General features: G+C 54.1%; 1 protein-coding gene across 2 annotated transcripts; it reads left to right on the forward strand.

The window, feature by feature from the left end:
- The first annotated feature begins 1,060 nt into the window (after positions 1–1,060).
- URI1 (URI1 prefoldin like chaperone) lies at positions 1,061–14,715 on the forward strand. Of its 2 annotated transcripts, none has more exons than XM_076054988.1 (12): positions 1,061–1,697; positions 2,973–3,007; positions 6,695–6,773; positions 6,946–7,081; positions 7,969–8,060; positions 8,235–8,295; positions 8,404–8,578; positions 9,722–9,865; positions 10,503–10,611; positions 10,908–11,050; positions 12,291–12,825; positions 13,453–14,715. In XM_076054988.1, exons 3-12 carry the CDS (start codon positions 6,708–6,710, stop codon positions 13,702–13,704), a joined length of 1,713 nt encoding a protein of 570 aa, XP_075911103.1. In that variant the 5' UTR covers positions 1,061–1,697; positions 2,973–3,007; positions 6,695–6,707; the 3' UTR covers positions 13,705–14,715. The 2 variants fall into 2 exon arrangements, with proteins under 2 accessions (XP_075911103.1, XP_032834819.2); XM_032978928.2 differs by having other exon boundaries at positions 1,061–1,678.
- The last annotated feature ends 1,916 nt before the right edge of the window (positions 14,716–16,631 follow it).

Raw genomic sequence — 16,631 nt, forward strand, 5'->3', positions numbered from 1 at the left:
CATGAATATTAACGAGGCAGTGGCTCATGAATATTAACGAGGCAGTGGCTCATGAATGTTAACGAGGCAGTGACTCATGAATATTAACGAGGCAGTGGCTCATGAATATTAACGAGGCAGTGGCTAATGAATATTAACGAGGCAGTGGCTCATGAATATTAACGAGGCAGTGGCTCATGAATATTAACGAGACAGTGACTCATGAATATTAACGAGGCAGTGGCTCATGAATATTAACGAGACAGTGGCTCATGAATATTAACGAGGCAGTGGCTCATTAATGTTAACGAGGCAGTGACTCATGAATATTAACGAGGCAGTGGCTCATGAATATTAACGAGGCAGTGACTCATGAATATTAACGAGGCAGTGGCTCATGAATATTAACGAGGCAGTGACTCATGAATATTAACGAGGCAGTGGCTCATGAATATTAACGAGGCAGTGACTCATGAATATTAACGAGGCAGTGCCTCATGAATATTAACGAGGCAGTGACTCATGAATATTAACGAGGCAGTGGCTCATGAATATTAACTAGACAGTGACTCATGAATATTAACGAGGCAGTGGCTCATGAATATTAACGAGGCAGTGGCTCATGAATATTAACGAGGCAGTGACTCATGAATATTAACGAGGCAGTGGCTCATGAATATTAACGAGGCAGTGACTCATGAATATTAACGAGGCAGTACTCATGAATATTAACGAGGCAGTGACTCATGCATATTAACGAGGCAGTGACTCATGAATATTAACGAGGCAGTGGCTCATGAATATTGACGAGGCAGTGGCTCATGAATATTAACGAGGCAGTGACTCATGAATATTAACGAGGCAGTGGCTCATGAATATTAACGAGGCAGTGACTCATGAATATTAACAATACAGTGACTCATGAATATTAACGAGGTAGTGGCTCATGAATATTAACGAGGCAGTGACTCATGAATAATAACGAGGCAGTGGCTCATGAATATTAACGAGGCAGTGGCTCGTGAATATTAACGAGGCAGTGACTCATGAATATTAACGAGGCAGTGTGGGGGGTGGGGTGACGTCACCACGCTTCCGCCCTGTTTATTCTCCCGTGGTGCATCGCGCGCTGGAGGTGACATGGCGGCCTCGAGTGGCTCTTGTTGTTGACACACGGCGAGGCAGCAGCAGGCAGGAGGCAGCAGGGGCGAGGTTTGTTCACTCCCCCAACCTCTGGCGAGACAAACTAACAAAATCATCGAGGCCCGGAGCGATTCACCAAGTCGCCGCCGTCGCCACAGAGGAAGAGGGCGAGCGGCCTGCTTTTGAAATGCGCGCTCCCTCGTCGCCGGCGACGCGAAAGCACCCGTACAGGACTTGGCTGTAGACGCTCAACTCGGTTGCTGCTCGCTCGCTCGCCTCGCGGACTGCAGGAAGAGTCGCGGATCTTGGAGAGTTTATTTGGCGTGGTGGTGGTGTTGTTGGTGGTGGTGTTGACACGTTGTGGGGGGGATAGAGCAGGAGGAGGATCGTGAATGGTGCTCCACCTCGTCCTGATCTTCACAGCAGCGTCAACTACAGCAACAACAACAGCAGCGTCAACAACGACAACAACAGCAGCGTCAACAACAACACGTCCTGCCGGCTCATAATGGGCGACCCTGGCAGCGTGCAGCGATTGCAAGACGAGCACACGAAGGTGGTGGCGCCCTAACCCGGTGCTGTGCTGGTTTATCCCAGTGATTGTGGTGGTGGTGGTGGTTTAGCCCAGTGATTGTGGTGGTGGTGGTGGTTAAACCCAGTGATTGTCGTGGTGGTGGTGGTTTAACCCAGTAATTGTCGTGGTGGTGGTGGTTTAACCCAGTGATTGTTGTGGTAGTGATGGTTTAACCCAGTAATTGTCGTGGTGGTGGTGGTTTAACCCAGTGATTGTCGTGGTGGTGGTGGTTTAACCCAGTAATTGTCGTGGTGGTGGTAGTGGTGGTGGTTTAACCCAGTGTTTGCTGTGGTGGTGTTGATGGGCAACCCGGTGAATCCGCCCTCGGGATAGATGTTTGAGAGTTGAACTCTTGAATGTGTAGGTGGTTTCAGTTTAATTTATTAGGTATAACCCTGTGAGCCATGCGGCTCTTGGCTCGGGTGCAACCGAAACAAACAAAAACATGAACAAGAAACATCTTAAAGCGACTACCCGCAACAGAAAGATCCAGGAAAAAACAGCAAAGTCTTCGAGAAAAAGCACCGTATATTAACGCTGTGTGCAAAAATCCCAGTGGGTTGCAAGTCAAACAATAACAACCATAAGACGATGTAGATTCAAGTTATCAGGCTAACTCTGTACTACAACAAACAAACATGGCTTAACCAAAACTTTTCAAATTCACCAAAATAAAACTATCAAAAACAATGTAACAGTGATCATAGGAACTGTGATTCAAATTTAACAAGCGATATCTACATAACATGTACTATCAAGCTTTGCAGTCATGATTGGCTGCATGAGGCGGTCCATAACAGCAGGATTATCAGTAGCAGATTCAAACATTTTCAATACACCTTTAAAGATCAGCACACTATAATTAAAACTCAAGATAATACTTTGCAGCGGTCATCCGGAACGATGCATTTGATTTCAGGCCATTCTGAATAGCAGTGGCAACTAGGGGTGGTGTGAATGGACTGAATGGTGATTGTTGTTAATGCGAGCCGAAAAACGAAAACGCGTTCGTCAAGGCATTGCGAGTTGGACTTTGTTGTTGTTCGTGCTCCACCGCCAACGCTGCGGAAGCAGCGTTGGCGGTGGTGGTCATCAAAATAATAGATTTGAAGTTTTCGTGACTGCAGGAATCTATACTCTTTGGTTCTTTCGGTAAAGTCACGTAGGTATGAAATAACTTAAATCACGACGTTTCGGACGCAACACAAGTGCCCGTCATCGGGTGGGAACAACCACAGCAATAAACAAATAATAATTTGTCTTGTGCACAACACAGGTGGTCTCGGATTGCAGGGCCAAGATACAGCACTGGTGAGATGACGTTTCATTGCACACGCCCGATGTCAACTCCAGACACTGACCCTGAGACCCTGTCTAAAATCTAGACAATGACCCTGAAACCTGGTCTCAACCCTAGACACTGACCCTGAGACCCGGTCTCAACCCTAGACACTGACCCTGAGACCCGGTCTCAACCCTAGACACTGACCCTGAGACCCGGTCTCAACTCTAGACACTGACCCTGAGACCCGGTCTCAACTCTAGACACTGACCCTAAGACTCGGTCTCAACTCTATACACGACCCTGAGACTCGGTCTCAACCCTAGACACTGACCCTGAGACCCGGTCTCAACCCTAGACACTGACCCTGAGACCCGGTCTCAACCCTAGACACTGACCCTGAGACCCGGTCTCAACCCTAGACACTGACCCTGAGACCCGGTCTCAACCCTAGACACTAACCCTGAGACCCGGTCTCAACTCTAGACACTGACCCTGAGACTCGGTCTCAACTCTAGACACTGACCTTGAGACCCGGTCTCAACTCCAGACACTGACCCTGAGACCCGGTCTCAACTCTATACACGACCCTGAGACTCGGTCTCAACCCTAGACACTGACCCTGAGACTCGGTCTCAACCCTAGACACTGACCCTGAGACCCGGTCTCAACCCTAGACACTGACCCTGAGACCCGGTCTCAACCCTAGACACTGACCCTGAGACCCGGTCTCAACCCTAGACACTGACCCTGAGACCCGGTCTCAACCCTAGACACTGACCCTGAGACCCGGTCTCAACCCTAGACACTGACCCTGAGACCCGGTCTCAACCCTAGACACTGACCCTGAGACCCGGTCTCAACCCTAGACACTGACCCTGAGACCCGGTCTCAACTCTAGACACTGACCCTGAGACCCGGTCTCAACTCTAGACACTGACCCTGAGACGCGGTCTCAACCCTAGACACTGACCCTGAAACCTGGTTTCATCCCTAGACACTGACCCTGAGACCCGGTCTCAACTCCAGACACTGACCCTGAGACCCGGTCTCAACCCTAGACCCTGACCTTGAGACCCGGTCTCAACTCCAGACACTGACCCTGAGACCCGGTCTCAACCCTAGACACTGACCCTGAGACCCGGTCTCAACCCTAGACACTGACCCTGAGACCCGGTCTCAACTCTATACACGACCCTGAGACCCGGTCTCAACCCTGGACACTGACCCTGAAACCCGGTCTCAATCCTAGACACTGACCCTGAGACCCGGTCTCAACTCTAGACACTGACCCTGAGACCCGGTCTCAACTCTAGACACTGACCCTGAGACCCGGTCTCAACTCCAGACACTGACCCTGAGACCCGGTCTCAACTTTATACACGACCCTGAGACTCGGTCTCAACCCTAGACACTGACCCTGAGACCCGGTCTCAACCCTAGACACTGACCCTGAGACCCGGTCTCAACCCTAGACACTGACCCTGAGACCCGGTCTCAACCCTAGACACTGACCCTGAGACCCGGTCTCAACTCTAGACACTGACCCAGAGACCCGGTCTCAACTCTAGACACTGACCCTGAGACCCGGTCTCAACTCCAGACACTGACCCTGAGACCTGGTCTCAACTCTATACACGACCCTGAGACTCGGTCTCAACCCTAGACACTGACCCTGAGACTCGGTCTCAACCCTAGACACTGACCCTGAGACCCGGTCTCAACCCTGGACACTGACCCTGAGACCCGGTCTCAACCCTAGACACTGACCCTGAGACCCGGTCTCAACCCTAGACACTGACCCTGAGACCCGGTCTCAACCCTAGACACTGACCCTGAGACCTGGTCTCAACCCTAGACACTGACCCTGAGACCCGGTCTCAACCCTAGACACTGACCCTGAGACCCGGTCTCAACCCTAGACACTGACCCTGAGACCCGGTCTCAACTCTAGACACTGCCCTGAGACCCGGTCTCAACTCTAGACACTGACCCTGAGACGCGGTCTCAACCCTAGACACTGACCCTGAAACCTGGTTTCATCCCTAGACACTGACCCTGAGACCCGGTCTCAACTCCAGACACTGACCCTGAGACCCGGTCTCAACCCTAGACCCTGACCTTGAGACCCGGTCTCAACTCCAGACACTGACCCTGAGACCCGGTCTCAACCCTAGACACTGACCCTGAGACCCGGTCTCAACCCTAGACACTGACCCTGAGACCCGGTCTCAACTCTATACACGACCCTGAGACCCGGTCTCAACCCTGGACACTGACCCTGAAACCCGGTCTCAATCCTAGACACTGACCCTGAGACCCGGTCTCAACTCTACTGACCCTGAGACCCGGTCTCAACCCTATACACTGACCCTGAGATCCGGTCTCAACCCTAGACACTGACCCTGAGACCCGGTCTCAACCCTAGACACTGACCATGAGACCCGGTCTCAACCCTAGACACTGACCATGAGACCCGGTCTCAACCCTAGACACTGACCCTGAGACCCGGTCTCAACCCTAGACACTGACCCTGAGACCCAGTCTCAACCCTAGACACTGACCATGAGACCCGGTCTCAACCCTAGACACTGACCCTGAGACCTGGTCTCAACTCTAGACACTGACCCTGAGACTCTGTCTCAACCCTAGACACTGACCCTGAGACCCAGTCTCAACCCTATACACTGACCATGAGACCCGGTCTCAACCCTAGACACTGACCCTGAGACCTGGTCTCAACTCTAGACACTGACCCTGAGACTCTGTCTCAACCCTATACACTGACCATGAGACGCGGTCTCAACCCTAGACACTGACCCTGAGACCCGGTCTCAAACCTAGACACTGACCCTGAGACCCGGTCTCAACCCTATACACTGACCATGAGACCCGGTCTCAAACCTAGACACTGACCCTGAGACCCGGTCTCAACCCTAGACACTGACCCTGAGACCCGGTCTCAACTCTATACACGACCCTGAGACCCGGTCTCAACCCTGGACACTGACCCTGAAACCCGGTCTCAATCCTAGACACTGACCCTGAGACCCGGTCTCAACTCTACTGACCCTGAGACCCGGTCTCAACCCTATACACTGACCCTGAGACCCGGTCTCAACCCTAGACACTGACCATGAGACCCGGTCTCAACCCTAGACACTGACCCTGAGACCCGGTCTCAACCCTAGACACTGACCCTGAGACCTGGTCTCAACTCTAGACACTGACCCTGAGACTCTGTCTCAACCCTAGAGACTGACCCTGAGACCCAGTCTCAACCCTATACACTGACCATGAGACCCGGTCTCAACCCTAGACACTGACCCTGAGACCTGGTCTCAACTCTAGACACTGACCCTGAGACTCTGTCTCAACCCTATACACTGACCATGAGACGCGGTCTCAACCCTAGACACTGACCCTGAGACCCGGTCTCAACTCTAGACACTGACCATGAGACCCGGTCTCAACCCTATACACTGACCCTGAGACCCGGTCTCAGCTCTAGATACTGACCATGAGACCCGGTCTCAACTCTAGACACTGACCCTGAGACCCGGTTTAAATCCTAGACACTAACCCTGACGCCCGGTCTCAACCCTAGACACTGACCTTGAGACCCAGTCTCAACCCGAGACACTTACCCTGAGACCCGGTCTCAACTCTATACACTTACCCTGAAACCCGGTCTGTGTGTTGTGCGTGTCGTTTAGGGAGAAGGTTCGGATGGATTACAGTGTCTTGCGAGACCGTCTGAGCACCCTTCCCGATCGCCTGCACTACAGCATCATGGTGCGTGTCCACGCATGCACACAGACGCATACCGGGCGTGGTACTGGCCACCCACCTCCTCGTGTGCCACTGTGCCGGCCTTCCTAGGTGCGGCTTCTCGCTACTAAGAGCACTCGCCCCAACGGTCTGTTGAAGGCGATTCACGTTGGGGTTGGTATCTTTGTCTTCACAGGTACCCATGGGGCCCCTCGCCTTCATGCCTGGCCACCTCATTAAGACTAATGAGGTGACGGTGCTGCTGGGAGACAATTGGTTCGCCTCGTTATCGGCCAAGCAAGCTGAGGGCATCGCAGAGCACCGCATGCAACGTACGCATGCACAGACACAGACACACGCACATAGACACACAGACATGCACACACACAGGCAGACGCACACACACAGACAGACGCACACACACAGACAGACGCACACACACAGACAGACGCACACACACAGGCAGACGCACACACACAGATAGACGTACACAGGCAGACGCGCACACACAGACAGACATGCACACAGACAGACATGCACACAGACAGACAGACGCACACACGGACACACGTGCACACACAAACACAAAGATCCCCCGTGTAGCCTTGGCAGACTGTTGGGGGCAAGTACTGTTCTAGAATAACAGTAGCAGCCTATGAAGGCTGCCACCGGCACACGAGGGGGTGGGTGGCCAGCACCACGCCCGGCCGCCTTTGTCTCCCCAGTGATGGGTGTTTACTACACACTGCACCAGCTACTCAGAATCAGAATATTTATTGACACTGGAGGAATCTGTTGAGCTACAAAGCTCTTTTTCACAGATGTGTACTAATTTGAGGCTGAGTCGACCTAGACACACGTACAACCGCAGTATTCACCGGGGCTGCTTGCCGGGCTTGAACCTCCGGCAAGAACGGGCGACGGACGGGCTGTGGTACTGGGTCACCGTTGTACTGTACTTCTATGTGTCTTACCTGGTAAGATAAAAACTAGTTTTGTTGTGTTTGTACATATATATTTTAAGTAATTTTTTTGCTTTTCCTATACTTTGACCGCTGTCGTGTTTGTGTATTGTGTTTGTTGTAATGTTCTGCCCCTGTGCAACCTACTGAAACATCTGTTCCAAAGAGCTTCAGAGCTTCTTGAATTCCTTCAGTATAAATCTTCTGAGTCTGTCTTGCTCCTCCCACCCACCCACCCCCCCCACGTGTCTCCCCAGACGTCCAGAAGACGATAGACGACCTGGGCAGAGCGCAGGGCAGCATTGAGTCCCGTCAGAGGTTCACCAGCGAGCTCGCAGGGCTCGACAAGGTGAGGGATAAGGGTGGCCTTCACGTCATCGTCGTTGTCATGGTGATCATCGTCATTAACTTCCAAGGCTGGACAAGGTTAGAGATGGGGGAGCCTGCACATCGTTGTCTTCGTCAGCATCATCCTCGTCGACGTCAAATAAGAGTTGACTTTATTTTTTTTGCCCGTCAACAGGAAAGGGGAAATATGGAAATACGGGAGGAGTTGACGGAGAGAGATGAACAGAGGAAGAAAGGTGAGGTCGTGACCCTGAGATCTGAGTTCAACGCGAGGCACTGGCCCTGGTACCTGGTCCTCTGACCCTGGGACCCGGAGTCTCATCTTGGGAGCGTTGTCTGTGCAGGAAAGCCGCGGGTGGCCCACAGCCCCCACTCGGGGTCCCCCGCCCCTCCCCGCGAGACCCCGGCCGCACCTCCCGGCCCCCGTCACCAGCAAGAGGACGCGGAGGAGTTGAATCGTATCTGGGCGAGGCTGGATGAGCTGGAGAGGGAGGAGGAGGCGATGGATGAAGTATACAGGTGATGGTGGGTGTGGTAATGGCGGTGGTCGTGGGGAGCGGTGGTGTAGCGGTTTGCTCTACGAACTCGGCGACCGGGGTTCGATTCCCGCTCACGGCCAACACCGGTGACGATTATCTGAACTGGTCTTGAGCCTCCCCTAGGTCGACTCAGCCTCAAATGAATACCTGGTGAGGTGCGTAAACATCATCACTGGGGAGACAAAGGCGGCCGGGCGTGGTTGCTAGCCACCCACCCCCTCGTGTGCTGTTCTGGCCTTCATAGGTGATTGCTAACAGCACTTGCCCCAACACTCTGGGGATCTTTTTCTTTGGTGGTAGCGGTGATGGTGCTGATGATGGTGGTGGTGAAGGTGGTGGTGATGACAATGGGGAGCGGTAGTGCAGCGGTTAGCACTACACTGTGCTACGAATCCAGCTACCTGAGGTCGATTCCCACTCAAGGCCACCAACACCGGTAACGATCATCTGAACCGGTCGCGGGTCCTCCCCTAGATCGACTGAGCCGTAAATTGAGTACCTTGTGTGGTAGTGTTTCGTAAACATCGCCAGCTCCTCGTGTGCCGTTCTGTCCGGCCTTCATCGGTGCCACTCGCTCCGGCTATACGGGGGACCTTTGTCTTTGATAACAGTGATGATGGTGATTGTGGTGGTTATGGTGGCGATGGTGATGATGATGGTGGTGGTGATGGTGGTGGTAGGGAGCGGCGGCGCTACGGTTAGCGCACTGCACTACGAACCCTGTGACACGAGTTCAATTCCCGCTCATGACCAATAACAGTGACAACGATTATCTGAACCCGTCCTGGGCTTCCCCTAGGTTTACTCGGCCTCAAATGCATTCTTGGTGTGCTGTGTGTAGTAAATATTACCACCAGGGAGACAAAGTTGGTAGGGCGTAGTGCTGGCCACCCACCCCCTCGTGTGCCACAGTGCCAGCCTTCATAGGCGCTGCTGCTACTCGCTAACAGCACTTGCCCCAACAATCTGTTAAGGCTCCACGGGGCGTCTTTGTATTTAATGTTAGTAGTCATGAAAGCAGTGGTGGTGATTTTCATTACCGCTGCTGATGATGATAGCAGTGTTGTGATATCAGTAGTTGTTGCTGATGATGATCATGCCAAACCCTTATCTTTACCAACAGGGCAGAAGATAGCAACCCTGCTGATGATGATGTTGTTGATGGTGATATTGCTGATGACAATGCTGGTGGTGGTGGAGATATTTTGGAAGATTCAGAGTCCAATCAAATACACCGTCACCTATCGGTAACCACCAAAAGTTCTAAGTGAGTAACATCCATAGAATTGTCACACTGACCCATAGACTCACCACACAGTAGAGACCCATAGACTCACCAGATAGAGACCCATAGACTCACCAGATAGAGACCCATAGACTCATCACACAGTAGAGACCCATAGAATAAGCACACAGTAGACCCATAGACTCATCACACAGTAGAGTCCTATTAACTCAACAAACAGAGACCCATAGACTCATTCAGTGACGCATTCAAAGATTTGTTAACTCAGCATTTAATTAACTCGTTTACATATTCGGTCACTCACTCATGCACTCATTTACAGGGTGGGGATGTTTCTCTTTAAACCCAGAAAGAGATGGCGCAGCAGTTAGCACGCTACGCTAAGAACCCGGCCGCCCGAGTTAGATTCCCACTCACGGCGATTATTTTATCCGATCCTGAGCCTCCCCTAGGTCGACTTGGCCTCAAATGAGTACCTGGTGCGGTGTGTCGTAGTAAACATCGTCACTGGGGATACAAAGGCGGCCGGGCGTGGTGCTGGCCACCAAACCCCCTCGTGTGCCGTGTCAACCTTCATAGGCGCTGCTACTCGCTCAGAACACTTGCCCCTGCAGTCTGTTAGAGGCTACACAGGGGATATTTGTCTTTGTCTACCCAGAGAGGAGTGGGAGGAGGCTGCGTTGGATGGGGAGGGGCTTGGCGAAGACGTCACGGAGTGGGAGGGCACGCCCACCATTCGCTTCTCTCACACTACGGAACCCAAGAAGGTGGCCACGCTCACTCGTACTCCCATTCGCTCTCATTCGGTGACTCATTAGTGCACTCATTCAGCAGGTGAGCGAGCGGGTAGGTGAGCGAGCGGGTGGGTGGGTGGGTTGGTGAGCGAGCGGATGAGTGGGTGAGTGGGCGGGTTAGCGAACGAGTGTGCGAGCTGGTGGGTGGGTGAGCGGACGGGTATGCGGGTGGGTGGGTGGGTGAGCGATTGGGTAGGTGGGTTGGCGAGCGAGCTGGTGAGCCGGCGGGTGAGCGAGTGGGCGAGCGACCCGCCACGCGTTCCCCCCAGGTGCGTATCGACACCGGCAGGAACACGACGCTCAAGTTCAGCGAGCGGAGGGAGCAGCAGCAGCAGCAGCATCGTCGGCGCAGGCACAGCGGTGGTAGCAATGGCGGCACCACCACTCTCCGCTCCCCGGCCGACATCTACAGGTCCTGTCCGTGTGTGAGTGTATGTCTGTGTCTCAGTGTGTCTGTGTGTCCGTGTGTCTGCGTGATAGGGCAGCTGTGGAGGGAGTGTAAAGCTTTCCATACCTGGGAAGTGAGCTCTTGACCAGCTCAAGTTTGACAGCAGAGGTCTCCCTCCGAATCAGCCGAGTGGCATTATATTTTCATCAGCTGCGTAATGCTTCTGTGTGGAAGCTACCTGGTCTGTCGCTCCACACGAAGCTTCGGGTCTTCTCAGCCACAATCATGCACTCCCTTCTCTATGCTTGCAAAACGTAGACCCCCTTAATGGAATATCTTTGCCGGTTAAAAACATTCAGGTTGGCCTGCCAGTGATCCATCCTGAGTTTAACCAGGCTGAATTGTGTGAGGAGCTCCTCTGGCAGGCAAGGATGCGTTGGCTGGATCACGTCGCCCGCATGCCCAGTCACCGCTTGCCCAAGCAGCTTCTGTTTGGCCGGATAGAGGGAGCTAAACGGGTGCGACATGGCCTGATGTGGCATGGGAGGATGTGGAGCTGAGTCGACTTGCCAAAGACTGGTACCAGCAGTCTCAAGATCGGTCTCTATGGGGGAGGCTCGTGAAGGACGCTGCTACTGGGGAGTTGGAGGCAGTCTCGCCCTCCAGCAACAACTAAGGGCAGAGGAGCGACGCTCAACAACGAGCGGAGCGCCGGGCGGATTGAAGGCAGTGAGTTGGGGGCACAGGTGGTGCATCTGCCAGCCATCTCAGTCAATCCATGGCACCTGGGTCTGTCTTGTGACCACCTCCTCCTGCACCTAGCCTGGCACAGCAATCAACCCATGGCACCTGGGTGTGTCCCGTGACTTCGAGTCAGCGAGCCTTCGACACTTCATGTGGCCTCGGAGTGCTCCTGGCCTGGCACAGACGCCGTGTTGTTGTTGTGTGTCCGTGTTTGTGTGTGTAAATCTGTGCGTGTGTCCATCAATTTGTGCCCGTGTATGCGAGGGGGAGCGGTAGTGTAGCGGTTAGCGCTACGCTCCGCTACGAACCCAGTGACCCGAGTTTGATTCCCGCTCATGGCTACCAACACCCAGTGACGATTATCTGAACTGGTCCTGGGCCTCCCCTAGGTCGATTCGGCCTTAAACGAGTTACCCGTGTGTGTGTGCGTGCGTGTGTGCGTGTGTGCATGTGTGTGCATGTGTGTGCATGTGCGTGTGTGCATGTGTGTGTGCATGTGTGCGTGCCCCGGCTGGAGCAGGTGGTTCGTGGACGTGGCGAGCGGTCACCGCCGCCCACGTAAGTCCATCCTGAAGTCGCGCAGCCACGAAGACGGTCTGGGTAGTGACGAGTTCAGCTACGGCAGCCACGGTGGGAGCAGCAGCAACAGCTACAGCGGAAGCAGCAACGGCAGCAGCAGCTACAACGGTAGCAGCAACGGCAGCATCAGCGACTCCATCATTAGCGCTATCATTGCCGGTAGTGGTGGTGGTGGTGGTTGTGCCGGAGATGGGGTCTTCCATCCTTCAGAGGAGGGTGATGGCGACACAGCCGGCGACATCATCGGCAACATCGTCGGTATGATCACCGGTAACAATAACGTCACCAGCGACGTCACCAGCAGCAGCAACAACAATAACATCGACTCCACCACTGCCAACTCAGCTGCCACCAACTCCACCACCAACAACAACAACAACTCCACCTGTGAGTCATCCATCACGAGTCGGTCGCCCACCACCACTGACAACAGCAGCGAGGAGGTGGAGGAGATGTCAAGATGTCAACTGCCTGATGTGAGCATGAGTATCAGCAGCAGCCGCGTTATCAATAGCAGCAGCATAAGCGTTATCAATAGCAGCAGCATAAGCGTTATCAATAGCATCAGCATAAGCGTTATCAATAGCATCAGCATAAGCGTTATCAATAGTATCAGCAGCAGCAGAAGCGTTACCAATAGCATCACCAGTAACATAAGCGTTATCAGTAGCATCAGTAGCAGAAGCATTATCAATAGCATCATCAGTAGCATACGCATTCTGAATAGCAGCAGCAGAAGCATTATCAATAGCATCAGCACAAGCATTATCCATAGCATCATCAGCAGCAGCCGCGTTATCAATAGCATCGTCAGCATCGATAGCAGTAGCATCGTCAGCATCGATAGCAGCATTATCAATAGCATCATCAGCATTGGTAGCAGCATTATCAATAGCATCATCAGCATTGGTAACAGCATTGTGATCAATAACATCGTCAGCATCTCCGTTTGAACTCTTATCTTCATGTCCCATGTCTCCATGTTGTCTCCCTGTCCCCACGTCCTTCCTAGTATCCCCTTATCCCTCACGCGTCTCCATCTGTCTCCCTGTCTGTCTCCCTGTCCGTGTCTCCCCGTGCTGTCTGCCCCCCCCTCTGCGCAGGCGTTTTCTGGAGTTGTCTCGGAGAGATCGGCACGGCCGTCCCGTGGCGCTCCACCGTCCCCTGGCGCTCCACCGCCACCGTCCCGTGGCGCTCCACCGCCATCGCCGCCGCCGACAGCCACGGCACGCCACGACGACGGAAGGGGAGGAGGTGCGGAGGCGGTGGGTGACGGCTCGCACTCCGGCGAGCCTCCTGCTCCACCCAGACGCGTCTCCAAGTTCAAGGCGGAGCGACTCGCCTCGATGCGGTGACGGCGACAACCACGCCGTGACGACGGTGCGGTGATGTGGCGGTGACATTAGCGGTGACAATGTAGCGGTCACGTGGCGATGACGAAGGTGACGTAGCGGTGACGACGACGTGGTGACGTAGCGGTGACGACGACGTGATGACGTAACGGTGACGTGGTGACGTAGCTGTGACGTAGTGGTGACGACGTGATGACGTAACGGTGACGCGGTGACGTAGCTGTGACGTAGTGGTGATGCGGTGACGTAGCTGTGACGTAGTGGTGACGACGTGGTGACGACGACGTGATGACGTAACGGTGACGTAGCTGTGACGTGGTGGTGACGTGGTGACGTGGTGGTGACGTGGTGACGTAGCGGTGACGACGACGTGATGACGTAACGGTGACACGGTGACGTAGCTGTGACGTAGTGGTGACGCGGTGACGTAGCTGTGACGTAGTGGTGACACGGTGACGTAGCTGTGACGTAGTGGTGACGCGGTGACGTAGCTGTGACGTAGTGGTGACGCGGTGACGTAGCGGTGACGTGGTGGTGACGACGTGGTGACGTAGCGATGACGACGTGGTGACGTAGCGGTGACGACGTGGTGACGTAGCGGTGACGACGTGGTGACGTAGCGGTGACGGCACTGTGACGACGTAGCGATGATGACGTCGTGACGACGCAGCATCCTCACCGCGTACCGACCGATTGTGTGCGGTGAATGATTGCGTCGTTAGCCCCGCCCCCCTGGCCCTGCTTGGCCCCCAGCCAGATTCTTCAGACTCCGTCTCCCGAGTGTGGCCGGCAGCAGCGGTTAGGGATCTGCCTCGGTTGGTTGCTTGCTTGGCTCGGACGTGGCAGTGGAAAAACACCACCTGTACCGTGCTGGCTTGGCTCAGATGTGGCAGCGGAAACGAGTCTCGGGGTCGGTGTCTCGAGTTGAGGCCAGGTCTCAGGGTCGGGGTGAGTTCTCGCGAAATTTTACGGGGTTGCACTGACGTTGAAATGTGAGCACTTGCGGGGGGGTTAGCGGGGGGGGGGGGTGATTTGGGGGGGGTGATTTGGGGGGGGGATTTGGGGGGGAGGGATCGTGCCGAGCGTCGTGCCGAGCGTAGCGATGAGGACGTTTGGAATGTACGGGTACAGTACAGTACTTTTTAAACCCTGGAACGGCCACTAAATTTGACAAGTGAGCGAGAACCCTCCCCCGTGTCTCGAGTGAGTTTTTCAAGCATCGTTTAGCATCAACGACTCCGCGTGTGTGTGCGTGTGCACATCCTTGTGTATGTGTTAGCGTGCGCACATGTATGTGTGTGTGTGTGTGCGCACATGCATGTGTGTGTGTGCGTGTGCACATCCATGTGTATGTGTGGGTGCGCACATGCATGTGTGTGCACATCCGTGTGTGTGTGTACAAGCGGTGGTGTAGTGCGGTTAGCGCTCTACTGCACTACGAACCCGGCTATGACCCGAGTTCGGTTCCCGCTTGCAGCCAACACCAGTGACGATCATCTGACTCGGTCTCAAATGAGTACCTGGTGCGGTGTGTAAACATCGCCACTAAAGGCGGCCGGGTATGGTATTGGCCACTCACCCCCTCGTGTGCCGTGCCGGCCTTCATAGGTGCTCGCGACCAGCACTTGTCTGAACAGTCTGTCTTTCGGCATGCGTGTGTGCATCCGTCAGTGATCTCATTCAACCCATGGCACCTGGGTCTGTCCCCAGACCTTATCCTGCACCTAGCCTAGCACGGCAGTCAACCCATGCCACCTGGGTCTGTCCCGTGACCTCCTGCCAGCAGAGAGCTTTCCACATTGCACGTGGCCTCGGAGTGCACCTAGTCTGGCACAAGCGCCGTGGTGACGTCACCTCACCTTGTTGCGGCAGTTTCAGCACCAAGTTCGTGTTGAGTGTAGGGTGCAGTAGATAACTCTGACCTCCAGGTGGCCTAGAACTACGTACATCTCCATATATATTAAAGGCAAGTTGTGATTATGTGTCTGTTCAAAATGTTTAGCGTACTTCCCGACATGCAACAAACCTGAAATTTGCCATATGGGTACTTTCCAGACTGTACACCATGCAAACATAAAAATAGACTTTTGTTTTTTTTGGGAGGAGGGGAGCTCAATGCATATTTTTTTTGCACGGCAAGTGAGCTGTGACGTCAAATCTGTCACGTGACCCGCGCATGTGGAAGCGTAACGCATTGCAGTGTAGCGGTCAGCGCGCTGCGCTACGAACCTGGCGACCCGAGTTCGATTCCCGCTGACGGCCACCACCGGTGACGATTATTTTAACCGGTCCTGGGCCTCCCCTAGGTCGACTCAGCCTCAAACGAGTCACTGCTCTGCTGTGTGAACATCGCCACTGGGGAGACAAAGGCGGCCGGGCGTGGTGAATCCAAGTCCCGGGCGAAGCCGGGCAGTAAAGCTAGTAATCTTATAAAAATTAAAGTCCGTTCCAAATACAAATCCACACCGTTAAAGGGTTACCTTTTTTAACCACGCGGAAAGCCTTAGCTACACGGCGAGCCGACATTTCATATATAGGGGGGCCCGGGGCCCCCCAAATGGCACCCACATGCTCCCAGTGACGTCATCATCCCTAACCCAGCACACATCGAATAATCACATCACGACCTCATTAAGCGAATCTGACGTTGATGTGGATTGCGTCACCCAGAAACCCGCTGTGCTGATTGCAAGTAACGGGCAACGTCCGTGTGAGGCGTGAAGGTTGAGGCTCACACCCCTGGCTTCCCTCTGGTGTCAGTGATAGCTGGGGGGGGACCGGTCTTAGTAGAATGTGTGTGGGAAAGGGCCACTCATGCCCATTTACCGGCTGTAAAAGGGGGGGGGGTGGAGGAAGCAAGCGCAGGAGCCACCAGGAACCAGCACGAGGGCCTGGTCCACTGTTGGGAGTGTGGAGGAACCACAACCAGA

Source organism: Petromyzon marinus, chromosome 69, assembly GCF_048934315.1.
Source record: "Petromyzon marinus isolate PM22_M1 ecotype Great Lakes invasive population chromosome 69, UKy_Petmar_22M1.pri1.0, whole genome shotgun sequence".
NCBI classification, from domain to species: Eukaryota; Metazoa; Chordata; class Hyperoartia; order Petromyzontiformes; family Petromyzontidae; genus Petromyzon; species Petromyzon marinus.